Consider the following 26,839-nt stretch of genomic DNA (forward strand, 5'->3'; position numbering starts at 1 on the left):
TTTTGTTTTTAAAAGGTAATTGATTTTATTAAATATGGCTATTTAAGCTAATTAAACTACAGTGGGCCATGAATTATGGTAATATTATAGTCAGATAATCAATGAGTTATGTGGTGATTCTAATTAAATGTACTTGACTTGATTTTAGAATCCTTAGCATCAGGGTTTTCCTACTTCTACCAACAAATTTTATGTATTTTTTCAAAACTAAAACTTTAAACCTTAAAGGATGTTTTAAAAATTGAGAAGAGTGGGAATATATTGAATTTTACTTTTTTTTTTTTTTCCCCCCCAAATCTGTATTCATTGCAGGGGGGAAAAAAACTCAATTTGGAATAAACAACCGAAGCCAATCACCAAAACATATTTGAAGCTGCTAAAATATCTCCATCAGTTCAAGCACTTGCTATGCTTAGATGATTTTGACCACTCCGCAGAGTGGCTCTTCCTCACACAGCCATTAAACTGCCAAGTTGATTTTATATTCCTGTTGATTTGCAGGAGATTTATTTAGTCATGAAAATAAAAACATCTGTAGATTAACTTCAAGGAAATCAAACCAAAATTCAGGCTGTTTGCAAAGAACTAAATAGTCAGAAATGTTCTAATTTTCTTTTTCTGATTTTCTGAGAAGTACATTTTGTTAGATTTGATTAAAATGTTCCTCTCCTTTAAAGTAGTCTCAGGATCATGGTCTACATTACTAAAAGCATAATAAAGCAAATGAAGCAGATTTCCAGTGTTTTTTTTTTGTTTTTTTGTTTTGTTTTTGTTAGGCACCACAATCTGCTGCAAACTCCTTTTGACCGAGGCCACTGTAAAATATTAAATGCTGTAAATCTAAATATTAAGTCAACTAGAGAGTGTTGAGGTTCAAATTTGGTATTTTTAAAAATCTTATTTGAAGTATTGTCTCTGCTGTGGAGCTGAACTGAAACGTCTCAGCAGCTGCACAGTCCAGTTCAAACTGTTTATTTAGTGAGTTTTTACCCAACAGTTGTTCACCAACTTTATGCAAACTGTTGACTCTGATGTTGCTTCTGCCAATGCTGCTTGTTGATTTCTGATTGATGCCACTGTAAATAAACTATTTTTATTGACCTGATTTGCCCCCGAGTTTCATTGCCAGCATAAATTAATTTTCTCAAAACTAGAAGGCAATTTCCATTATCCACCAGCAGGTGGCGCCGTTCTACTTGTGTTCAAATCCATGTTGTGACAGAAAGTGAAAATGTTTTTATTTTTATTTTTTCACTGCTTGGTGTTATATCAAGAATAACATTAACACACTATTCTATTTCAAAATGTTTTTATTTGCATTTCAAAACCGGAGTGTTTCAACTAAGAAACTCTCCAATTTCAGCTATTTAATTAATTTTCCCTCTGATCAAACCAAACTTAAACTCTGTGTTTAAAGAAACTTGTTTCTGATTTTAACTGAGATCCAAAAGTTTGTAATTTCCAAAAATATCAGTGTCTGGGAAAGGTCGGAGTGTAGGCTCAAAACAATTTTGAATTTTTCTTTTAAATGTGCGTCACTGAAGTTGTTGAAATTATAAAGACTTGACACCCAAATTCTAGAGGTAAATAACTTAAGCAGTTCCTCATTTTGGATCTTGTAGTGAAAATTGAAGAAGTGAGGAGAGGCAGTTATATCACAAGACATCTTCTTGTGCTGCAAGCAGAATTTTGAAACCAGCCAAATACCCAGTGCCCTCAGCGTGGCCCTTTGAATCCAAAGCTCCCATGTTTCCATTGTGTCTTGCGTAAAAAAAAAAAAAAAATGAAGAAACTGGTTGATTTGGTGCCACAGGTGTGAGGGGACACGCTGTACCGGCAGTCAGAGACATAGCTGCCGCCACAACGCCTCTCACACACAAAGCCAACGTGATCATTTCAGTCTGACATTGTAATACTGAACCAGACATGTTCAAGGTCACTGAATATGGCAAGTATTGAGCAGTATATCTGAGACTATTGTGTCTGCAATCAGCTCCTTTTGCAGCAGTTACATCACTGCATCCAGATATCCAGTCACTGTGTCAGCTCTCCGTGCCCCTTGTGCTTCCAGTGTTTGGATTGTGATGAAAGTTGTGAGTTGAGGCTGATAGTGAATGACTTCCTGGCTATGAAGTTGTAATGGGATGGAATTTCCTCCCCTCCCCGTCCGGGAAGAGACGGCAGCCCTGATTGGTGCGTTCAGCCGCCAGTCAGGTGGACACCTGCGTCAGAGGCTTTCCAACTTTGGCTTTGCTCTGTATGGCAGATCGTGACAACCAAAGGCAGATAAAAAAATGAAGACCTACCACTCTGCTTCCTTTTTCACAACTGAAATCAGAAATTAAATTCAAATTAGCAGAAGGGTGGTAGCAAAATATTATATTTTAGCAGTTATGTAACTCATGTATTTGAGGAATTAACACTGATATATTTTGAATATTTGTTTCTTTTCATGTTTTTATCTCTTTTGGTATTTGTCATAAATAATCAGATGTTTTAATTGCCATATTTACAATGACTTTTACTGGTTTAAGAAATTTAACAGTGGAACTGTGATTATGAACACCAAAACTTCTATTTTTAACATTGCTGAAAAACAAAATATAGTAAATTCAGGGCATCTTAAACACATCATTTATAAAAGCAAGAAAGTTTTGCTCTGCCACACATGGTCTCTTTGAGACATTTAACAATTTGCAAAGCAGATGGTACTGTTTTTTTTAAAGGTCATTAAAATAATGTTCTTCAACTTAATGAATTAATTTCAGAAATGGTGTCATATTGATAACTTTTTAATCTTGGAGCATGTAAAGCTTAAGTGATATATCTATGCCCTACCTCTTTGTAAAGCTATGTCATTTTGTGGGTTAGGTTAGGGTTAGTCTCTTGCAGGGGTTTGGAGATGAATGCATTTGTCGTAGCTGGTTGCCATATGGCTTTTTAAACTGCGAGAGTAACTAACAAAATCACAAAAATTGGATGGGAAGTTCAACTTGAAGTCAGAAAAACAGCGCCCTCTGTGGGCACAGATTAAACTTGAGTTTCCAAAACGTAGAACAGAGGTCCCATTCTGCAGTCGCCATTCTGGTACTTTCTACCATTAACAAACGCCACAATCAAACGCAGAGAAAGGCGACTGCTACCGGGCTGCTCGCCGTCCGCCGCGCTGTTGTGACACGTAGAAGCGGTAATGACGTCACGCGTCGAGACGTTCTCCATACATTGCAAAGACTTATATGAAACGTAGAACAACAGCGACGCCAAGTGGAATGAGCTTAGGGTGCGTTCACACTGCAGATTAAAGTGACCAAATTCAGATTTTTTTTTTATTTTTAGTAATGTATCTGATCTTTTCATGGCAGTTTGAACAGCACAGGTCGGATTCTTTTAGAATGCGACCCATATCCGATACGTATCCGATTCAAATAACGTCCAGGCCGCATTCATTCGAACTGAACGTCACTGATATGTGACGTTCAGTCACGTATCAGCGACTGATACTTGCGCGTCCTGATACGCGCAATTGGGAAGAAAAACAACTATGACGGACTATAATGAGAATTAAGTTGTTAATATGCTGCTCCGGCCGGACAACAACTTCAAATATGTAAGCTAAGCTCCACCGTTAGCCTCCATGTTTACTAAACACTGAGCACTTCTTCTTTTTATGGCAGTCGGCAGAACACTGAGAACGCTGACGCTATTGCGCCCTCTACTGCGCATGCGGGACACTTTCACGTCATTTGCCCGTTCAGACTGCAGAACACATACAGGTCGCATATCTGAGGCAGTGTGAACGGCCCAAAAAAAAAAAAAAAAAAAAAAAAAAAAAAAAAAATCCTATTTGACAAAAAATCGGAATTGGGTCACTTCAGGCTGCAGTGTGAACGCACCCTAAATTTTGTCACACCCTCATCATGTCTTTGTCAAAGCCAAAGCCTGCAGTTCATGTATTGGAGAAATAATTAAATGTTGATGACATTTGAGGATATTTCTTAAATGTTTTTTTGTGGAATCCTTTATGCGGCCCAGCCTCACCCAGACTCTGCCTCCAGCGGCCCCCAGGTAAATTGAGTTTGAGACCCCTGGTCTAGAATTTTAAAAGAGATCAGTAACACAGAAGCTTTCATAGTAACCTTTAACCTTTTTTAAAATTAGAAATAGATAGCAAAGAAAACAAATGTTCAGTCAATCTTTGAGAAGGAAAATTAAATCCCTCAACTTCAACATACAGCAAAAGTATGAGAACAAAACAAAACCACAATAAAACATGTCTCATCTGGAGACACGTTTTATTCATGTCTCAAGATTGCATGAATAAAATAGAAACATTTTCAAAGAATATATCAATGTAGAAACCCCCCCACAAAAAAATAAAATAAAATAAAAAAATAAGACAGGCAGTGACAGTGGAGATGACAGATAAGCAGAATATTTTAGCAAACAAAACCAGCCACTTCTTCAGTCTGTGATCTTGTTTCAGCTGATTGTGGTTCTGAATCCTGTTTGAGCCACTTGAAATTTACATGAAGGATTATCCTGATGAAACGGGGGAAACCCGCAAGAAGCGCATAATTACAGGAAAGTTACTTAAATCGTCTGTTTTTAAAACGCAAAGGAACAAAATTGCGGTTTAAAACTAAGACAAGAAAACATTTTAAAATGTTTTTTAAATAATATCTTGCTGTTTTTCCCTCTATCTCTTACTTTTCCACAGAGATGCGGTGTAAAATCCTCATCCTTGTAAGGAAAGGAGGCAGTAATCTGTCCTGTTGTAGGATCTTTGGAGAGGAGGTGGAGGAGGAGGGGGGCGGTACCCGCTGCGGCCCTTCAACTGCCTCCCTCTCTTCTGCCACAGATACCCCCAGTGCTACCCTCCGGTGGGCTTTCTGAGGAGTTCAGCTAAACTTCACCGACAGCCGCGCAGAGACCCCTGGCAGACCGAGAGATGGCCGGAGCGACGGGACCGAAGCGGCAGGACACCCGGAAATTTTTTGAGAATCTTTCTGGAGCTGGGAAATGCATCGCCGTGCTGACCAGCGGCGGAGATGCTCAAGGTAACAGAGTCAAGTTGGACTGTAAGAGGGAGCTGGAGTCAGGATCAGCGCGGGATCAGAGAGCTGAATCTAACCCGCTCCTAAAGCAGCCTGTCAGGGCACTTTCTGTCTAAACCGACTGGAAACATTAAAGTATAAGAGCTTAATAATTTATCCGTAATTTATGTTGATTTTAGTCTATCAGTTGTTTGTTTTTAATTTGAGAAACACTCCAGACAGGCATTTGTCCGATAAAGGATGTATCTGGCTAAGCTTCCCAAATTGCGCATTGCCAGGGCAGCAGGAACAGCGTGTGCTTTGATATCAGCGCGTCACGACAAGTGAAGGAGAAAGGAGTTCCTCCTAATAAATTTTCATATTTTACATATCAAATATTTTTTCTGCTAGGGATTTAAGTGTGTGCTCCTGAATCCTCCGGACTGTTACGCAACAGTCTGCGCTCGCCCCCCGGTGTCTCTGCTTTCTGCGGGGATGCTGCAGCATTCTTTGCAGAGGGAAATGCTACAAGTTTTAATAAACACGCGCTGGAGGTGTTTCTGGCAGACAGCAGAAACACCTCGTGACTCAAGGCTCGTGCATACATGCAGAAGCGGGTTCAGTGTCAACAGGTGACTGATTACGTCGTAGCTCTTTAATGCGAGGAGTTCTAAATTTGCAACGTCACCTGCGCCATGCGTGTATGCACAGATGGCGCAGGCCCGCGCGCGCATCCCCCAGGGGGCTTGGTGTTACCACCCAACCTGATCGGCATGTCAGAGCCTTAATTATCTGCTATTTCCACAAGTCGGTGCAGCAGTTCCAGTTCCAGTAACGCAACCCCATATGACAGGATTTAACTGCACTCCAACTTACTTCTGAAGATTTTTATGTAGATTTTTTGGGTTATGTACTTAGAATATGTATTAGTCATATATATTTCTTATGCATATAAAAGTTTTCAAAGTGCCCCTCATTTCATTTACCAGCTGTAAAATGTTGTGGTTTGAACTTCCTGTCAGCTGTTTTTTTTTTTTTTTGCCTCAGAAATAATTCCTCCCGCATCACGGAAGCTGAGTCACGACTGAACCAACATCAATTTATGTGAATTAAACAATCTACATCCGGCGCAGCTTTTCAGATTAAAACGGCCCAGTGTCGCTGTTAGAGGTTGCCTATTTATTTAGAAAGGGTTTGGAATCTATTTCCGGTGACCTTCAGTGACTTAACGTCTACTGTCACTGAAGGTCAAACAGGCTACGTGAGGAGCCGCGAGTATTACAGAGATGATGGTGTGATGGAGAGACTGAATTCTGAATCTGTAGAGCAAAAATAACGTTAATAATACCTAAAAAAGTTGCTTTTAAAGCAGTATAATAATGATTGCCATTAAAATTCAACTTTTGGATGATTTTTATGTAGTCAATGCTCTAACTGCGTCCCTGCAGCCTGCACAGAATGCACCTTTAACCTCATTAGAGTGTGATTACTGATCGGCTCTCCATATGCATAGAACGTGTTGTACTTTGCCATGTAGGACACATACATGCACCAGTTAAACCAGTGCTATTGTTGGCTGTTACACAACACTATGTGCCTATAGGCTGCTGTGAGAGTGGACGGATGTGCTCTTTCTCAGTTGTCAGAGCCCCTGCTGTGCATCCTGGACAGTCTTTGTATTTAGGACAGTCTCCTTGTGGCAGCAGCTGAGATTTAATTATAACTGCACCTTTAAAACTGGGCAGCCAGTGTGAAAGTGATGCAGTCAGACTCATTGAGCTCATCTGGGAGCACTGATGTCTGTGTGCATCTGAAGCCCTGAGCAAATACTACTGGAGAGGTAGTGTTTGTAGTCTAGATGTTACTGTATAAAAGCTCTCCATACACAAGCTTTCTGCATGATTATAATCCATCTAAATCAAATATCATGGGACACTGTATGCTTCAGGGCAGACATCATTTAGATGTAAGGGATGTTGTTTGGCCTGGACTCCCTTATTATTCTCTATAGGTTTTTATCCTGGTAAAAATGAGATTAAATAAATAGAAAAAAAGATCTTAGGACTTACAGTTACGTAAACCAAGGTTAAAGAAGTCACACAGGGCTTCTGAAGCATGTGGATAGAGAAATAGACTCACAAAGTCTGTTTTTTTGTGCCATCTGAAAACTTATAAGCTTCAAAAGACTTGAAACTGAAGAGGAAGTTTACTTTCCAGCAGCTTAGTTAAAACAAATGACCAGAGAATTAAACAATTTAGATCAAAACATGATCATGTGACCTGAATTCAATTGTGAATCTGATTTGAATCTATATTAAATAAAAAAAGAAAATTAATATATTTTATATACATCTTCATAAAATGCCTCAAAAAGCCTTGAGAAGGGTTGTTTCTGATGTATCTGAATAATTGTAGTTAAATAAACATGTTAATCATGTATTTTTTTAAAACGCTCTGCATCCTGTGGTTTGAAGTCTGGTTTTGTGGCTGAGTTTACAGCAGCTGCTGTATCCGCTGTGTCACGGATCAGTCAGCTTCAGGTGTGTCAGGTTTTCACCAGGACGTGTTGATGACTGATGATGGGAGGTGATAACCTCACTGCATTTTCACAATTTGTTAGATTTTCCATCTGTCTCACAAAAACACACAAAAACACACACTCACTGCAGATAGATAAACCTAAGACTTTCCTGCTCATTTTTATCTATTTGTGGTATTGATTTCTCTAAAACTCTTTAGGTTTGCTGTCAAATTCAAACACATTTGAGATGTTTGCATCGACTCCTGGTTACCAATCAGCACTCAGTCCTGATTAGTACGCAGCTAAATGCCTGAACACACAGCCGCCCTGTGCATGGTGGAACATTATTTACAACCTGGATGGAATCAAATGGACTAAACTGACATTGACCAACTAAAGTGTAACATTCAATGTATCTTTAACTTAAAGATTTAAACCAAATTTAACTGAAAAGTTATGCTATGATGTGCTTGATTTTTATTTTTTACACTTTAAATTATAGAGATTCTGCAAAAATCAGACTGTGCATTTAAACTGACATTAAATCACAAACAAGTGACTCCATTTTCTAAGTAGGGAACTTCTGAAGGTGGTTGTATTGTTCCTGTGTGTACATAAAAGAAATAATTGGTGGCTAATCCCTAACATGCTGGAATTAAACTAATCTGTTACATTTGGAAACTAGTTAAAATGCAAGATTATGTGATAACTGTTCTCTCCATCCACTGTTTCACATTTTTAATCAGTCACTGCTTCTTTAAGGTGCCTTCTGGTTGTTTTTGTGCTTCAATGCTGCAGACTGCATGTTGGTCAACTAAAGTTTATTTATTGGTCGTCCTTAATGGAAAGTAACTGGACCTGGTTTAAACTGATGAACTGGTCTGTCGTCATTCAACTGGCAGGAAGCTGGGATTTCCTGCTGCTGCTGCTCTGCTTCTATTAACACAGTTCACTGTAAAACATTGTGCAGCTTCTTTTACATATAGTTTGTTTTGAATTCAATAATTTTAAAATTGATGGTCTCATACTGCTCATCTTGCTTCAGCAAATTTCAGATTGCATGTAAAACAGCATCCATACGTTTCTGTGTCAGTGACTGAGGTAAACGGTGAAATTACGCACACTGATTAATTCTAGTGCTGTGGGATTCGGCTTGGGACCCTCTTCTCTCTGCCAAGTTTAGTGAATGAGCTCTTGTGATGATGCTTTTGGGCAGAGTAAAGAATGAGGCCACCATGCGATGAGTAGTCACATCCCACACACAGTGCGGACCAGAGCCAGAGAAGGGATGGGCTGTGAGAGCCGGTGTGTGTTGTGTTTACAAATCAACTGAATACCAAAGTATCCAGAATGTCACCATGAGCCTGGCTGGAAATAAAAAAAAACTCCAGTAGAAAAAGAATCAGTTTCTATTGAACCTTTTTTCTCATTATACTGGAGAATACATCGTTTTTACATAACTTACAAATGACTTGTGTTTATAATTTCATTTATTAGGTTTGAGCTCAAAGTGTTGAATGTAACTAATTTAGATATCATTATTATTAGTAGTAGTATTATCCACACAAAGTTAAATCAGATTAAAGCAGGAGGAGGTCAAATTTAATTTGGTCAGCTGCACAACTTCTTCATACAGGTTAATGAGTTATAAACCGCTAAAAGGTTAATATAAATATTACATTCAGAGAAAAACGTATCAAACAGAAAACCTGCCTGGCTTCTCTGAAAACAAACTGTAGGTGTTTTTTTTTTTTTTCGCTTCACCTCATCATGTGTTTATTTTGTGTTGCTGTTCTTCCCAAAATCTTTAAATCTCTGTTCATCCTCAGCTTAACCAAAGTACTCCCATCCTTTAGAGCATTTCTTGAAAACTTGAACCAGGTGTTTTATTCACCATGTTTGTTTTTATATCACTGCTTATGTAAAATATTGTGATGAACTTTGCAGATGTACTTAGAACAAATACCCCTGAAGAGTTCACATACAGCGATTTGATGAAAAGATAAAGAAAGTTAAAAAAAAGACAGAGAAAATAAAACCTGTTTGCTGACTAAAATTATTAATGAGTAGCCTGTTAATATGCCCTCACAGCTTTTCAATCATATTTAAGCCAGAAGACTTCTTGTAGCTATATTCTTGCCTTTTGTATTTCCAATATAATTTTTTTACATTGAAAAATATTTAAACAAAAAAACAAGAACTTCACATTCAGTAACCCTGTAGGAACCAAACCCAAAATAAAATGCAAAATAATTAATGCAAGTGACTCTACGCAAAAAACTGCAACAATTTTGCTTTTTCAAATAAACTAAAACTGAAAAGGCAGTAGGATGAAAAACATGGCATGGACGTAGACCAGATGGTGAACCAAAGGAAGCTGGGTATGAGCATACAGGAAGTGATGGATTAACAAGACGTGTGTGACAGTTAGCAAACAATGACCAGGTGTCAAAGGTCAGAGGTTATTCGAGGAATATGCTTCACAAAATGAAACAGGAAGAAAAGCTATCGAGAAAAGACAATGCAGAAAACTCAAACCAAGAAACACCAACAGGGGTCACATAGATACTTAGAATATAGGCAGAGAACATAATTTAAACCAAGAAGTAAAAAAAAATAGTTTTTTGTTATGAATAATTGCATTATGTGTTACAAGTCAAAACAGTGTAATACCAAACAAAAACATTCAGGCCACCAGGAAATATATGTTTGGCTGCAGGAAGTCTGTTCTTGTGCACTGAGATAAATGTCATAGGGTTCTATGGGGAATGCTCTGTGCAGCTGAGCATTGTGTATGAACAACATGCCCTGCAGTCACTTCACCACAGAATACTGCAGGGTCAAAGGATCACAGCAACATTTAGCAGCAGCACAGGAAATACTCCACTGGACTACAGAGCATAGGGCCATGAGAATAATGATGATTTTTAACATCTTACTTTTACTCACTGAATAAACACCCTTAAATTAAACACTGTAAATTGTACAACTCCATTAAAAAATGCTTTTTAATCTTTGCAAAACAGTTTACGTTGCACCTTTCCAGTCATAATGACCAACAAAAACTGTTTGCACCAGACACACATTCACCCAACAGATACCAATGCGCAGATTGGTAGGAAACTCAGGGCTAAAAGCCTGAGTTGCTTTTAACACAAATCTATATATGGCAAGAGAAAGCTGGAATCAAACCCACAACCTTTGGATTGCAAGACTCGTCACCTTCGTCTCTGAGTCTGAGGAACAATGAAAACCTAAAATCCTGCCTTTAATCCACATCTACCTCAGAAAACGACCATCTATCAACCGACACATAAACAAGCTGGTGTGTTCTGATCAACCTGTTAATGTAAATCAGCAGCAGCTCTGTGATCCCAGACTTACTCTGAGATTTAAAGCCTGCCTCATGTCTAATTGCACTAAGTGCTCTGACAGGCTTTTTTCTGACTTGGCACAGCGTCCTCTGGGCTCTCCGGCTCTCCGGCTCGCTCTCTGTCTCAGCTTCACTCCGTTTTGACCTCCTTTCCTCCAGCCTTCATCTTGCTCCTCCCTGTTTATGCTGCTGGTTTCAGCTTATTTAAAGAGCAGGACACTGAGGTCAGTCGGTAGATAGGTAACCGAGGCCATGAAGGTGTCAGATTTACACTACATGGTCATTATGGTGACAGGATTGACATTATGAAAATCTGTAAAAGTTCATTTAAAATGAATACAAGTGTTGTAGCTGAAATTCATTAAACTTTTCCTTTTTTGACAGTTTTTCATGCAGTGCCTTCAGCTTTTTCGCATTTTGTCACAATACAACTGAGTGTGTACCAGAGATTTTATGAGGTAGACCAAAATAATTAACACGTAGTTGTGGGGAACAAATAAATCATCCCATTAAAACTGAGAAAAACACTAAATAGATTAAAAATGAAGTTAGAGATCAGCTTTTAAAATAATCTTCTAAGCTTGAAACAGCTCACAGGTTACTGTTCAATCCAGCATGTGAAAAAAGTAGAATACAAAAGGAGATCTACAAACCTAAACTTGACAAGTCATGGAAAGAGTTAATCAGGGAAGGAACCAAAGAGCACATGGTAACGCTGGAGGAGCTGCAGAGATGCACAGCTCAGGTGGAAAATCTGTCAGCCTTGCATCTGTAGATCTGGACTTCCTGGTCGTGTGTCAGTGTGAAGTTTTATCAGAGAAAACCTCACTGAGGCTTGTGGTTGTAGAATGTTGTAAAAATAGATTCAGAGGTGTGAAGCTCTTAGAGTTATGGAGTTATGGGACTTTATTTATGCAGTGTGTTTTAACCAAAGTGCTATTTAAGAACTTTTAGCTCTTGAATATAAACAAGTCAATATGTTAAGTACCTTTCGGATACAGTCTCTCTTGGTTGTTTTGGGAAAAATAAGCATGAGACGTGATTCATTTGTGACAGATGAGCTTACTGTTTATCATATAGCACCAATTTTATGTCTGTAGCAATAATCAACTTTCTGAAAATGCTTGAAAAGCCTCTGATTTTCTCTGTGTTCCCAGGCATGAATGGAGCCGTCCGGGCTGTGGTCCGAATGGGGACTTATGTGGGAGCCAAAGTCTACTTCATTCACGAGGTGAGAATGACTCAGAGTCCAGACATGACGATGGAGAGTCTGCAGTATCTGCCACTCTCAGCTACACACTAAATCTGTGCTGACAGCTCCTCTGTACTGGACTATCACTGGGAATCAGGGACCAGCATGAGTCAAGCTGACTTCTCCAGTCTGGCCTGAAAACATTTTAAACGTAACATTACGTTTTATTCCTGAGCACTAATTCGCTTTTATTTTAGTTTTTATACACTAAAACGTGATATAAAATAATTCACATATAACTGAGCTGTGCTGGGGAACATTAATGTAAGTAATTAAAACTAAACATTTACAGTTAATATTTCACATCAGGCTCATAAATATGATGATTTAAATGGCACAAGCAACAACAAATGAATAAAATGTAAAACATTTTATTAAAGTAGATCTTAGATTTTAGAAGTGGTTTGTTGTTACGTTCTTAAATTCAGATGTTTATTCCGTTGAAACAAATAACTAAATAATATTTTCCCTCCTTTGAATGAAAAACTCTTAAACTTCTATCTTTAAGTGGTGTTTTTAAGTATCTTTCAGTCTATATTCTATTTTTTTGGCTATAGGGTCACCAGAAAGGCATCTGATCCCTCTATAAGATTTGCATATGTTTATAACCCACAGTCAGCCTGACAGCTGTGAGCCTTTGCATATATACATTATGTTTTATGAAGCTTGCATGTTATTCAGCTCCATCTTCTAATGTGTTAAATTTGATGACAGAGCAGTTGACAATACATGAATTACTTTTTTATCACAATTAATTACAGACAATATTAGATTCCTTCCTGTATGAAAATGATACTGATTCATGTATTTATATCCAGCCATTTTCAAAGTGTGTTTACATGTATTATGTTATATTATAACCTTAAAAACAATGATGGTTCCAGGGGAAGAATTAAATTGCTTTTGTGCAGCTTTTACTTAACTTCAGCTAAACTGTCCGGTTAGTCTGGGTTAACCGCGTGAAACATAAAGCATACATTAAACTGCAGGTATTTGTGTGGAAGCAGATTACTACAGGGAAATTGAATTAACAATAATCCAGTTGTCTGACTGTTTTAGAACAAAGCAGTTTTTAATCTTTAAATTCTTACTGCTGCTTATTGCTTTCAAATTTGGATTTTTGAAATAAGAAGTGACTGATTTCTTGCCTTGCTGTTGGTTTTTCATCTCAGGGGTACCAGGGGATGGTAGACGGTGGAGACTACATCAAAGAGGCGACGTGGGAAAGTGTCTCCAGCGTTCTGCAAGTGGTCAGCACAACCTGCAGCTTAAGTTTCTGCTACACGCTCTTCATGTCCCCTTATTCTGCTGTAAATCATGGTGCTCTCAAGTGCCATGAACTGTGGTATAAATGTTATTTGCATGAAAAAGCAGGCTGTGGTTGTGGACCTTATTATCTGGAGGAAAAGTCTTTGAAAGCTTCACATTGTGTGTCTGAACTATAACTTCATACTGGGAATTTTGTGTGAATTTTATATTCTAAAATCTTCCAGTGAACATCCAGCAGTAGATGAATAAATACAATTAAATATTTCCAAAATGCACACAGAAATTGTTAGTCTTAATTAAATGTTTAAATTGCCTATTAGGCAAATATTTCTGAAATAGTCTTGCTTAAATACTGTAATAAATGTTTTTTTAGTAAGTCTCTGATCATACAAAGTTTATTTTTCCTGTAAACATCTGGATCTAAAATCGCAACTGACTTTGCTTTTCAAGTCTTTGAAATAGAAAAACATGACTTATCCAGTCACACCAGCAGATATCTGAAATTCTTCAAAGAATATGTAAAGTTTGTCTTTTCATAGCTGCTTGTAAATGGTCAAACCATTGTAATTTGACAGAATATGAGGGAAATGGAGCAGAGTAGATTTTAATAACATATTTGTGTCTTTAAGGAGTATCATCCGGTTAGTATTCTTTCACCAAGAGGTTTTTGGCTCTGCGTAGTTTCTTTGGGAGTTGACTTTGCTATCGTTTATCTTCACTATTAAGGATTTAAAGGAGGATATCTTTCCTTCTGATAAAATTTGACTCTGGTGGGACTCGAACCCACAACCTTTGAATAACCTCCTCAACCATCTAGAAGTCCAATGCGCTATCCATTGTGCCACAGAGCCTTTATCCATGTGTTTGCTGGTGTTCAGGAAAACCTTAAACATGTAAAGCACAGTTTTTCCACCAAGAGATTTTCAGCTACGTACAACCTCTTTGGTAGTTGAATACTATTGTGAATTTTTACCTGGATTCGTTTAATATAGAATTATTGTCCTTTTTTATAAATGCAAAAAGCATTTATAAAAAAATAGAGCAATGACTGACTCTGGTGGGACTCGAACCCACAACCTTTGAATAACCTCCTCAACCATCTAGAAGTCCAATGCGCTATCCGTTGCGCCACAGAGCCTTTTCCCCTGAGTCTGTTTCCAATTTTTTTCTTTGTTAGTTGAGTTTCCTACTGTGCATCTTCAACATAAGTTGTCTAATTTTGAATGACTTTCCTTTTTTATAAATGTAAAAAGCATTTATAAAAAACAAGCAAGCAGTGACTCTGGTGGGACTCGAACCCATTAATTAATTAATAATTGTAAGCATCCCATATATTGCAAAATGTTTCACATCCTAAATAAATGCATACTAGACGTTGCCAAACTCTGCAAATGCAAAGAATCACAGTTGTCCAGAAACTTAATGTTTCAGTGTCATAAATGTGTCACAACTATTGAATTATATTTAGAGTAATTGCTATGATTGCCTCTGTCTCTAGGGTGGCACTGTCATTGGCAGTGCCAGGTGTAAAGAGTTTCGCTCCCATGAGGGCAGACTAAAAGCCGCTCACAACCTGGTTCAGCGGGGCATCACCTACCTGTGTGTGATCGGTGGGGACGGCAGCTTGACCGGAGCCAACCTGTTCAGAGAAGAGTGGAGCGGCCTTTTGAATGAACTCATAGAGCAAGGTGACTGTTCACCTTAAAGTCTGAATTTCTGTGTTTCAGCTTTACATACTGTAACTCTTTGTCCTTTCTTTTTGTGCAGGGCTCATAGATGAAGAGGCAGCCAGAAGTCATTCTCAGCTTCACATTGTCGGGATGGTTGGCTCTATTGACAATGACTTTTGTGGCACCGACATGACCATCGGCACCGACTCAGCCTTGCATCGGATCATTGAGGTGGTGGATGCTATCATGACTACGGCTCAGAGGTGAGTATGGTTGCAAAAAGACCGGAAGATATGAGTAACTCCTTAAACTGATAGAACCGTTTCTTTTCTTTGTTTTCCAGTCACCAGAGGACATTTGTGCTGGAAGTCATGGGTCGACACTGCGGGTAAATTAATTAAAGATGCATCACATTACTGAAAAAGATACAAAATGCAAATTCTTAAAAACATGTTGCAAGTTTTGGAAGCTTATCTTTTTCTTTATAAAGGTTGTTCTAAGACATATGATGTTATGGTGCCAATTTGGCTGCCTATGTTTTTAATAAATGCATTTCAGGCCAAAGTCCAATTTACATCAAAATAATATGGATGTCTATGTGTGTGTTTAGATACCTTGCGTTAGTCAGTGCCCTCGCATGTGGAGCAGATTGGGTTTTCATTCCAGAGATGCCTCCTGAAGACGGCTGGGAAGACAACATGTGTCAGAAACTGTCTGAGGTAACCTGTGTGCTTCATCTTTTAAAAGGCCAATCATCTTAGAAGATGTTTTCATTACAAATGCATAGAAGTCTTCTTCATCACCACTCTTTGGGACACACAGTCAGTCAGCTCTAGGACAATGAATGGCATTGTTCTGTTAATCATAATAGTTTACTGATGAAATTATAAGATGATGTCTTTCTCAAACACAATCAGTTCAGTTCAGTCGGTCATTTTGTGGTCTGTAACACATTCACAGTTGAAACTATTTACATCGTGTTTATAAAAAACAAAACTTCCTTAAAGTTAAAAGTTTACATACACTAAGATAGCCAATATGATGAAGTCCTGGTTTTGTACGATTCTGGTTAATTCATAGCTTTTAAAGAACAACTTGCAGATGTATTTAAAGGTAACGCCTAAAGCATTCTGCTCTGTTGTGTGATATCATGGAAAAATCATTCCAGACGTCAAGATGAGAATTTTGGAAAGTCTGTCTGAGTGAGGGAGTTTAGATTTTTCAAGATCTCACAGGCGTCAAGGCTAATAAACAAGCAATAATGATCATAAATTCAAGCTTTATAGTTCCCTGAGGAATAAGAAGTCACTCCTTTGTCCTATCATTAAGAATGTCCTCATGTCTTAGAAAGCTCAGTAAAACTGCTGCTATAGTGAGATTCAAACACACAACCTGTGAATATACAGTATATTACAGGTCATTAAGATGTTCTTGACTGTACCACAGAGTATTTTAGTCACTTTAATGCAAACAGTACATCACCCACTGGTCAGTGATTCAAACAGGTGTACGGTCTTGGCAGTCACATCGATATCTGTGTCAAATAATGATGTTGCATGAAGGATAGCTAAAGCAAATCAATGGCAGTTGTGCTTATGAAGCCATCAGTCAGAAAGCTGCACTAACCATAAACTCCAAAGAAAAATGGACAACAACTCAAAGTCCAAGCTGATGTTTGCACCCAGCTTCTCCACTCAGCTGCCCATGAAAAACTAGAATATTGCTAAGCTCCTGTTTCTGTGGTCTGGAGCAATTGTTTTACTGCAGACTGTCAAACAAAAGTCCCACAATATGTAAAAAAATATTTTATGAACAAAATTAACCATCATAATGAAAATACAGAGGATTTAGTTGCTTATAAACATGTCTAATACATTTCATATCAACTTGAGCTAGTCGCATTAGAGTTCACATTGTTCAGTCCAGTTTTAGGTAGAATATTAGTCACGTTACGAAGACAGTTGCAATCGGATCAAAATCATTTTTGAGAATATATTTTCATTTCAGGAATCAGTCACTGCACTAAACATAGACAAGAGAGCAATTAAATCCAACCTTGGCTAGAAATGAAAAAGCAGGTCAACTCTGAGACAGCATAGTTTCAAGAAGATATCATGAAATATTTTTAATCAATAATTTTTCACTGTAACATCTGTTGTCATAGGAATAAATGCACAACCTTTTTAACCCCAACCAAAGCACTTGTAAATTAAAACTGTGCGGTTTGAACACAGAGTTCCAGGCATTGTGCTGTCATTACTGTCCAACGTACTTCATTGTGCTTTTGCTGTTGTCTAGAGTCGATCTCGAGGTTCCAGGTTGAATATTATCATAGTTGCTGAAGGAGCCACTGACAGACAAGGACAACACATTACCTCTGATTTAGTGAAGAAAGTGAGTAAAGCTCAGTCTCAGACTGATGCAGAGGAGAACCAACAGCTGGAACACTAAGTGGAAACGGATGGTTCTCGAGAAGTTTTCATAAATAATTTCAGTTTGGTTGAGATTCTTGCCACGCTGACAGGAATGTGGCAAAGTACAGATGGCAACTGGCAACAAGTCGAAGTTTCCTCCCGTTTTGTTCTGAGATCATCCTCCACCGTTCGATCCAGCTTGTGGCACTGCAAAACGTTTTCTGTCATGTTTTCAAATACTTGTGCTTTTTATATTTCTCTAGAACCGTGCTGATAAGAAAAGGCTGAACATTATTATTGTAGCTGAGGGTGCCATTGATTGCCACAACAAGGCAATAACCCCTGATTATATCAAGGACGTAAGTATGGTCGCGAAGCTTCGTCGTCTGGTGGATGCTCCAATCCTCCCCCATAAGCATGAGTTTTTTCTTCTCTTCACGGTGTTGGTTTCCTCACGACGGAAACACTTACCGCCTTTTATGCTTCACATGTGGTGATTTCTAAAAAATAAAAAATGCACAATTTAATTTTCCTTTTTTTTTGTTCCGTTCTCGCATCATTTTTTGTTTCAGCCCTATTTTCGTTCTGGAAAGTTGACCTTGCATGTCCATTATTTGGCACACACCAACATGACAGGAGATGTTTTGCATGAATTCTCCTCTGTTACTTTTGTGTGATTTGTCCTACCTGTTTTTTTTTAAGTCTGTTTCATTTCAAGAAGCGATAAAGTCTTCCAAATACCAAGCTAATAGGAGGCACTATTGTTTCAATGGGAACCTTGAGTTAATGTTTATATTATAATATACATCTATAGACATTATAGCAGGATATATTCATTTTAAAAGCAATTCCATTACTTCTGTTAATATATGATGTCTGTCAAAGCTGGTAGTGAGCCGCCTGGGTTTTGACACCAGGGTCACCATCCTGGGCCACGTGCAGAGAGGTGGGACTCCATCTGCCTTTGACAGGATTTTGGTAAATCATCATGAATCAATTACAATTCCATTTGTTTCACTTTCATGGAGATGGATTGGTAAACCCCTGCTGAAATGAATCCCCAGGCCAGTCGGATGGGCGTGGAGGCAGTGTTGGCGTTACTGGAGGCGTCCACAGACACACCTGCCTGTGTGGTGTCTCTAGTTGGCAACCAGGCTATTCGACTACCGCTTATGGAGTGTGTTCAGATGGTAAGACGGTTTGTTCGTGTTGACCAGAGGTATGGTGAAAGTTATTTTCTGAAACTAACCCCAGGTGCTTTTACTCACCATGTATCAGTAGTTACCAGGAGACGTGCTCAAAAAGAAGACCAGCTACATGCTGAATGCTTTTGTTTTTCAGTAAAGCAGCTGTTCTGTTTTGCCATCAGACCCAAGAGGTGCAGAAGGCCATGGATGAGAAGAAATTTGATGAGGCGGTCAGACTGCGCGGCAGGTAGGACAGAGACAAAACTCATGAAATGTGCAAATAAGCCATCTGCTAAGAAATTGTAAAGCAATTATCTGCGTTATCTAAAAACTTTAACTGTTTTCAATGTGCAGGAGCTTTGAAAATAATCTGAGCACCTACAGACTGCTTGCTTCTCAAACTGCTCGCTCTGAACTCCAAAATGTAAGAGCCACTGCAAACAAACACCACAAAAAACATGAAGAATACAAACAAACCAGAAATCCATTCTTTTAATTTCTTCGATGCATCTTTTCCAACAGCTGCTCTGAGATTTGTACGTTAGCATAAGGTACCGCCTGGTCAGGTGCATCCTGGGTGCTGCGGTCTTTTTGTGACATTAACAGAGTCTCTGTTTTTCTGTGACTGACTTGAGGGAGAGGAAGAGAAGGAGGCAGGGGATGAAGAGCAATCTCATGTATGTGATGGGTCAGCTTCTGCAGCTTCTGCAGGTGTAGTTTGCACCATTAGTTTTAGGCAAATTAGCTCCTTATCAAGCTGTCAGCTTCTAATTACCATTTCAAATAAATCCCTTTAAATTAATATTTTCATTTTGTCATGGTAACAGAGTGCCACAAAAGGGTCAGTGCTCCCCACCAGTTGCTCTGTCCATCTTTTCTTATTTGTTCATGGCTCTGCTTTGTTGTAGAATTGCATTGATTATGAAGCATAAGACACACAGGTAATGACTCCTATGCTTCACATAAGTATAAAAAAATAAGCTTTGAGTCTGGAGAGAAAGATGCTGGCAACATTACGCATAACTCAAAATTATGTTAGAGTTTTTAAGTGCATAACATACATTTGTTTTTCTGAGCTTAGCTTAAGCTGAATTCAAGAGACGACTGACAACACTTATCTATATGAATTTGATAATGTACCTTAAAATTTCAGATGAAAATGTAAAATGATTCTGAAAATATGACTTTTTTCTAAGTCACTTTAATGTTCCAATGTTAATATCAGAGTCAGAAATTTGACAGTTTTTGAGAAAGTTTTATTTCACACTCAGGAGTTACTTAGACAATTTTCAGTCAAATTGAAGTTTTGGTTTCTTTATCAGCAGAAGTTTTGAAATGTTTTCTTTTTGAGGTTCTGACATGTTGAACGTCTTGTTGGTCCTTAGTGCTCAGCAGATTCTTAAAGCTGATGGCTGCTGATGTTTTCTGTGGTTGTCATGAGAAAACAAAAGTTGCTGCTTCTCTGCATTTCTAGAAGCATGTGGCTTCTTGCATGCAAGGTTCTCATTGCAAGAACTATTTCATTTCCTCAAACACTTTTAATGCTGAGGTTTACATATGCTATGTTCAAGCACTAAATGTGAAATTCACGCATTAGGTGTGACTAAAAGATATGGCAATGCTTGGTGTTAGAGCATACGGCCTTAGCATATGCAGAGTAGCCCGATTCTGCTTCATCTCCTGCATATTTAGCACCTTTCAGGGTTACGTGTCTTTGTGTGAAGAATCTGCCCTCCATTATCCTCAGAGCTCCTTTAACGTGGCGGTGATGAACGTCGGCGCGCCGGCCGCCGGTATGAATGCCGCCGTGCGTTCTGCCGTCAGGGTGGGAATCACAGAAGGCCACAAAATGTTTGCTGTCAACGACGGCTTTGAGGGCTTCTACAAAGGACAGGTGAGTCACCACAAACAAACAAAATAATAAAAAAATATACAACTTTTTTCTTTGTCCAATTAAGTATAAAAATTGTACAGACATAAATAGGCTGCCAAACTCAAAGGATGCATCAGTATCTTATTAATAGACAAACCTCTGAGCAAAATATGAATCCTCAAACTGTTCTTTGGTCATAAAACTACAGTTTGTTCACATTAAAACTGACTTCCAGCCTCCTCCAAACTACTGCAGCACATTGTTTCAGAGTAACTGAAGGTTAGCTAGAATAAGTTTTCTCTATTTTCATAGTAGATAAAACTATTACAACAAAGGCTTTTATCAGAGCCTTCCTTCTGTTAAAACTCATCAAACCACCACTTGTTTAAGGAAATACATGAGTTACTTTCAGAATGGAAGAAAGCATTTTTTTTCTGAAAATATAATTTTACTAAGAAATCATTCTCATGACTTGAATTACATCTGGAAAACAAATCATGCATTATAACTGATAATATTAAATCTTTTTCTCCCACATTAGAAACTTCCACATGGAACAGTTTTTAGCTTCTATTCTTTTCAGTTTAATTGCTGTTTATAGATGAGTTTCCTATAATCAGCTTCAGGCGTACGGTGACGGTGCAGCAGAAAGACTACACTCAGGTTTTGAGAAAGTATCGGCATATCTAGATGAGTCACACTGGGTCTAAATGTAAGAAAACAGGAGAAAAATCAAGAATGTGTTTGAATACACTTTGATGTTCTCCTGCTCTGTTCCTACCTGCTGGGATCAGTGGTGCTTATTTAACACCATGAGTGGATATGTTACTTTTCTGTGGCATCATTCATTTAATAGTTTGAATCTGATCATTTTTAAGGATGATGAAAAATAATTCCCTACCCTCTGATACTGTAGTTGGTTGTTAGATCAGCTAATCTAACAGTAAGTGTTACATCTACATTCAATTATTATTGATTCTTTGTTCCAACATTTGCATCACATGTGAAGAGTTTCATGCTCATTACTTTGAATGTTTTTATGTCTCCAAAAAGTCTGGATGATTAAACTGCTTATATCATGTTAACGGCATTGTAAGGTGATGTAATGATCATTTTCTATGGAATACCCAGAGTGCTGAAATGAATGTGATAAGGTTAGCTTACCACTCATAGCATGCAGGCAATAAGTTCTTTATTACAACTGAATAAAAGTTACCTTGTGTCATAAAAAGAAACAAGACAGTAGTTAATTTTAGTATCCTGCTTGATATGAGAGCTTTAAAATTCAGTCTGCATGCAGCCTTGCCAGGCGTCCTGGTAAACGGACTCGGCTGAGCCCAGATGCAGGACATGAATGCCCCGTCACTGACCGCCTCCTCTCAGCCCTAATGACCACAGTGACAACAGCAGCAGCGTCCTGTAAACAGTTCTGCTTACTGTAAGCCAATTACAGAACCTTCCCCAGCAGCGATTCCATTCATGCAAAGAACCGGTCTGCAGCATGCTCTGCTGAGGGCTGGCACACACTCGCTTGTACACACACACGGATACACACACGGATACACACATACGTGTGTTTGGATGTTCCAGCAGAGCCGTGCTGACCTGTGGGAAGCGATTACTCTCCGAGGTGAGTGGTCACAGAGGAAGATTAGACATGATTGAGACGTGAAGCAGTGATCCCCGAGTAAAAGCTCCTCTAAATAGGACACAGACTGCGGTGAAGAGCAGCTTGTTTGGTAAAACTCTGCTTGCACTCATGCAATATGAAAAGAGGAAAGGGGAAAAAATGAGCCACTCTCTTTGCTTTGCAATATAAAAATAGCAATAAAACATTAATCTTTTCATAATCATATTGGTAAATGTTGCTTTAGCTTACTAATATTTATCCTTTATGTCACATAACAAATCTAAATAAATATGTATCACTTGAGTTTGTTGCTTTGAAACAGCAAATATCTGTCAGCACACCTCATGAACAGCTTCAACACGTCGTCTGTCTGTTAACAGGGAATCAAGATGTAATCATGAAACAGGAATTTCTCTCTGTATTTCCTCTGCAGTCGTGTAGAAGAACCTCGGCAGCTTTTTGTTTTATTGTTCTCAGATCAAGGAGATCAAATGGGGAGATGTTGGAGGCTGGACCGGCCAGGGAGGATCTCTGCTGGGGACAAAACGGTGAGAACAAAAACATCCAAACACGAAGTTTGTAACATCTTCAGTATGAAGAAGACATAGCAAACAAAATGATTTGATAATATTTAATTTATCCCTTTCAGTTTCTTTTGCTGCATCTTTGATCATTTTATATTTGGGAATGAGTGACGTCTTATTTCCTATAAAACAAAGTCCTAAATAAAGCAGATTTTCTCTGTTCCCCGTTAAGAACTCTTCCAGCAAAACATCTGGATGAAATTGCCGAGCAGATGAGGATCCATAACATCACTGCTTTACTTGTTATAGGAGGATTTGAGGTATGTTGCTTTTTTACTTATTAGACAAAGTTATATTTTCTATTAAAACTTCAGTTTTTATTTTAATATTTTTAAATATAAAAGTATTGCTAAGCTTTTAGAATTTCATTCTGTTGTTTTATGCTCTGTTATGATTGTTCAGTTATTGATTTTGCTCATTTTATTCATTGTAACCTGATTCCACTGCTGCTGTCCTGTGTTTTACAGTGGATCTTAAAGTGTACCCATCCCTGCTAAACTGACAGGCATTTCCACAGATTTGTTTGTTTTTCTTTTACTTTATTTATTTCTGTAATGTGATATGTGTCACATTAAGCTGATTTTGAAAGCCTGGCATTTTAAACGGTGTTTGTACACCTTTCAGATCCACTGATGACCTGTTCTTTATTATCAAGTCTCTTTGAGTTGTTTGCTCTCTGTCTCTATTTAACATCTCAGCTAGTAAAAAAACATGTCTTGACTTCTTAACTTTTTAAACATAACACTAATTGATATATAAGGAATTGTTTCAGGCTTTACTTTTAACACAGGACTGTGCAAAGTATTGAAATGACATGAAGTCATTTTCAGAAATCTGGTGCCCTGGAAGCAACTTCTAAAGAAATTAGGTTTGGTTTAAAACTTTTGCACAGTACTGTATGTGTATTATTTATTGGCAAAGCTGCAACACCTGTTGTGCACAGCACTGGCTGCAGTGCCAACTTTTTGCTCCAATAATCACAGTTATTTATTGATTCCATGAGATAATGGATAAACTGTTTCCAGGTGTCCCTGACAGATCAGTGCAGCTTTGCCGATAAAAGAAAAGCTAAATTTTTTCATCTTTGTATCTTTTTTGTGCAACAAGCAACATCAGCTTCCTGTGCATGTCTGGTGCCTGCAGTGACTGGCTCGGCTCTCTCCCTTTGGCTTCTCCCTCCACTGCGCTTGTCTGCTGAACTTCGTTTTTCCCAAGAATGCCTGTAATTTTCCCACCACATCTCTCCCATCAGCAGCCCCCCATCCCACATCATACTCCCTCCCTCCCTGTTGGGAGACAAACCACATTCATCATGAGTTTTGTCTCCCCACTCAATTTTCACATCACAGGTCAGATCAAAAGGTTCCAGCATGTTTGGAAAAGTTATTAAAATCTTTCTTAGCGTTCCCTCCTTTTAAGCTGTACAGACTTTTGTAACCAAAGAAGAAGAATTTAATGTTAAACCAAACAGCTAAGCTAACGACTCTCTTCCTTTGGATCTTATTGCTGTTGCAGCTTCTTCCTGGACTTTTTCTTACCTAAAAGCTTTTCTATATCCTGGTTCTCATTCTGCTACGTTAATATCTCAGCATTACGCCTCACTTCTCCACCATTCATCTCCTGATCCCAACCAATAAGATGCTGGCTCTCCACGCTGCAGGCATACGTTGGATTACTGGAACTCTCCTCGGCACGGGACAAACACCCCGAGTTCTGCGTGCCCATGGTTATGATCCCAGCCACAGTCTCCAATAACATACCTGGTTCAGATCTCAGCATTGGCTCAGACACAGCTCTGAATGCCATTACTGACGTAAGTGTGGCTGACTTTGAGCGCATGCGAGTGTCTGTGGATGTGTCAGTCAAACGCCGTCCAGTCGATCAGAGTTTGGGACTCTTCTGACTTCCAGCTCGCTTCCAAGAATCAACAAACAGGAAGTGACAATTGAAGTCTTTTTATTATTATTAATTGGAGAAAACTCATGCAACTGAATGATATGGCTTTCTTTGAGACATATTGAGTTAATTTTACAAAGTTAGATCAGTGTATTTAGACAATAAACTGATGAAATATATCAAATTAACAGGTAGAAAAAAAACATTTTTGGAATGGTTGTCAACCAAGCGAAGCAGTAGAACTGGACTTAAGTCAGATACCAGATTTAGGTTTAATTATCTCCTGGAGTGAGTCAGTCAGTTATGGGGTTGGTGGTATTTGATTCAGTGTAAAAAAAAAACACATTTTTGGACCTAAAAATGTGTCCATTTTTGGTCCATTTTTCCAGCATAAACAATCCAATTCAGTCCAAATGAAGCTCACATCAATCCATTTCATTGGTAGTTTGTGAGCTGATGTTGAATCTCCTTCAGCTATCACAGGTTCTTCTTTTAAGGTCTTTTAAGCTTGACCTTTAGCCTTTAGCTGCTTAACCTTGGCTGACCTTGTAGGAAAAATCAAAATACACCTGCTCTCACATAGAAAAAGTAATTAAATAACAGTGATGGATACATATAGTACAGCAGATATAAATAAAAAATAGACGTCATACAGTCTGTAGTTCTCTCAACACACCTGATGAGTTTAATTCTCCCTAAATGGAGCTGATGAGCTGGAAACATGTCTCTGCTGTTGGTTGTTGGAGGTGAGTTGGTCTGCAGAGGTAAGTCAGAGCATGCAGTGACGTGTTGCATGTCTGCACCTCGGTCGTTGTGGTCTTGGTGTGTTGTGTCAGTGCAGTTTGCTGTTTGTGTGCTGATAAACACTCAGTAAGTGGCCAGCGCTCCGACTTATTTCTCCTCCAAACGACACAGATTGTAAGTTTCCTCTGAAAGGCTCATTAAAGTCAAACCTGCTGACTTTGTTTCAAGACTCATTGCTAGATGGACATAAATGGAGGCAGGTCCTCTGCAGTCCCACCTTGGCCTTTATCTGTGTGTGTCAACACCGTGACTTGTCACTGCGATGACCTCACCCTGCGCCCTGCTCTGTCCCCTCTCAGCCAATGAGAAGCCAAAGCCCCATCCCTGACGTCCTGGAGAGAGCCAGCTAAGCAGCCCACCCATTACAGAGCTGAATGTTCATGGCTCCAGTTAAAGTAAAGCGGCTGCCCTGTTCATGTATCCTTCATTTTCTACTGCTTTCTAAGTCACCGCTCCCTTCTAGCTAGTATAAAACATGAAACTGCTTTTAGCACGGCATGTTTTGTAGACAAAACAGAGTTGAGTTTAAACCCAACACATTTCGATAGAAAAGAAGGATACAGGATGAGGGAGCCCAGGGCACCATAATCAGTTGGTAAAGACACATAGAGCTGTAAGTTCCCCCCCTAGTGGTCTAACTGCATATTACGGGCCACCACCATCAGGCCTTTGAGTCCCTGCTGGAGCTGTATGAGGCCCGGGCCAACTACAAGGAGTTTTGCATTCCCATGTGCATTCTGCCTGCCACCATTAGTAACAATGTGCCGGGCACTGACCACAGTCTGGGAGCCGACACGTCGCTCAACGCCATTGTGGAGGTAAGGCCCAAAAACAGAACCACAACCAATGAGTGATGAGTCCAGAAAAACGAATGAGAAGACAGTATATTAATGAGCTGAATTTTTACTGGAAGATGACATCAGATCCTCTGTAAAGAACGTAACAGTAACTGCTTGTTTTTTTAAGGATAGAGTTTGATGGTTTTAAGGGTTGTAATGCCCCAGAATAACCATGTACAGATTTAAAATCATAAACTTAAACATTCTCACTTATTGGTGAGCCAATGAAAATATAGTTGCAAAGGAAGTTTGATCATTGTTATCTAAACTACGTCTGAAAGTCTAGATCGGGAAAATCAGGCAAATGCTTCATTGTTGCATATTTTGGGGTATCTATTAGAACTTAAATAAAAATTATTGAGGTCTTCTTGTACAACCAACTTAACAATACCTACAGGTTCAAGGCAATAAGAAAAATCCCAAATGAATCTGGTAACATGTCTGCTGAGCCCCTCAGCACCACTTCAGATATCAAAGGACAAACAGAAGCTTGT

At 38.7% G+C, this 26,839-nt stretch overlaps 1 protein-coding gene and 2 non-coding genes across 9 annotated transcripts in view; 1 reads left to right on the forward strand and 2 right to left on the reverse strand.

Moving 5' to 3' along the window:
* The first annotated feature begins 4,803 nt into the window (after positions 1-4,803).
* Positions 4,804-26,839, forward strand: part of LOC106956212 (ATP-dependent 6-phosphofructokinase, platelet type-like) — a 28,140-nt gene continuing 6,104 nt past the window's right edge. The window contains exons 1-17 of one of the 7 annotated variants that reach the window (XM_015046905.1): positions 4,804-5,057; positions 12,085-12,158; positions 13,352-13,429; positions 14,947-15,136; positions 15,216-15,381; positions 15,462-15,506; positions 15,729-15,837; positions 17,417-17,512; positions 18,418-18,510; positions 18,597-18,722; positions 18,902-18,966; positions 19,074-19,143; positions 19,355-19,396; positions 20,467-20,613; positions 22,700-22,770; positions 22,979-23,066; positions 24,467-24,619. In XM_015046905.1, coding sequence (XP_014902391.1) covers positions 4,949-5,057; positions 12,085-12,158; positions 13,352-13,429; positions 14,947-15,136; positions 15,216-15,381; positions 15,462-15,506; positions 15,729-15,837; positions 17,417-17,512; positions 18,418-18,510; positions 18,597-18,722; positions 18,902-18,966; positions 19,074-19,143; positions 19,355-19,396; positions 20,467-20,613; positions 22,700-22,770; positions 22,979-23,066; positions 24,467-24,619 — 1,722 coding nt within the window. In that variant the 5' untranslated portion in view covers positions 4,804-4,948. Of the gene's footprint in view, positions 5,058-12,084; positions 12,159-13,351; positions 13,430-14,946; positions 15,137-15,215; positions 15,382-15,461; positions 15,507-15,728; positions 15,838-17,416; positions 17,513-17,795; positions 17,892-18,417; positions 18,511-18,596; positions 18,723-18,901; positions 18,967-19,073; positions 19,144-19,354; positions 19,397-20,466; positions 20,614-22,699; positions 22,771-22,978; positions 23,067-24,466; positions 24,620-26,171; positions 26,325-26,839 lie in introns of all 7 variants that reach the window. The other 6 variants (XM_015046904.1, XM_015046907.1, XM_015046909.1 and 3 more) reach the window with 6 other exon arrangements.
* trnar-ucu (transfer RNA arginine (anticodon UCU)) lies at positions 14,211-14,299 on the reverse strand. Its single transcript is given in 2 exon segments — positions 14,211-14,246; positions 14,263-14,299. It is a non-coding gene; the product is annotated as a tRNA-Arg (tRNA).
* trnar-ucu (transfer RNA arginine (anticodon UCU)) lies at positions 14,498-14,586 on the reverse strand. The gene is given in 2 exon segments: positions 14,498-14,533; positions 14,550-14,586. It is a non-coding gene; the product is annotated as a tRNA-Arg (tRNA).

Source organism: Poecilia latipinna, unplaced genomic scaffold (assembly GCF_001443285.1).
Source record: "Poecilia latipinna isolate Pla-1442-1.1 unplaced genomic scaffold, P_latipinna-1.0 Scaffold797, whole genome shotgun sequence".
Classification (NCBI taxonomy): domain Eukaryota; kingdom Metazoa; phylum Chordata; class Actinopteri; order Cyprinodontiformes; family Poeciliidae; genus Poecilia; species Poecilia latipinna.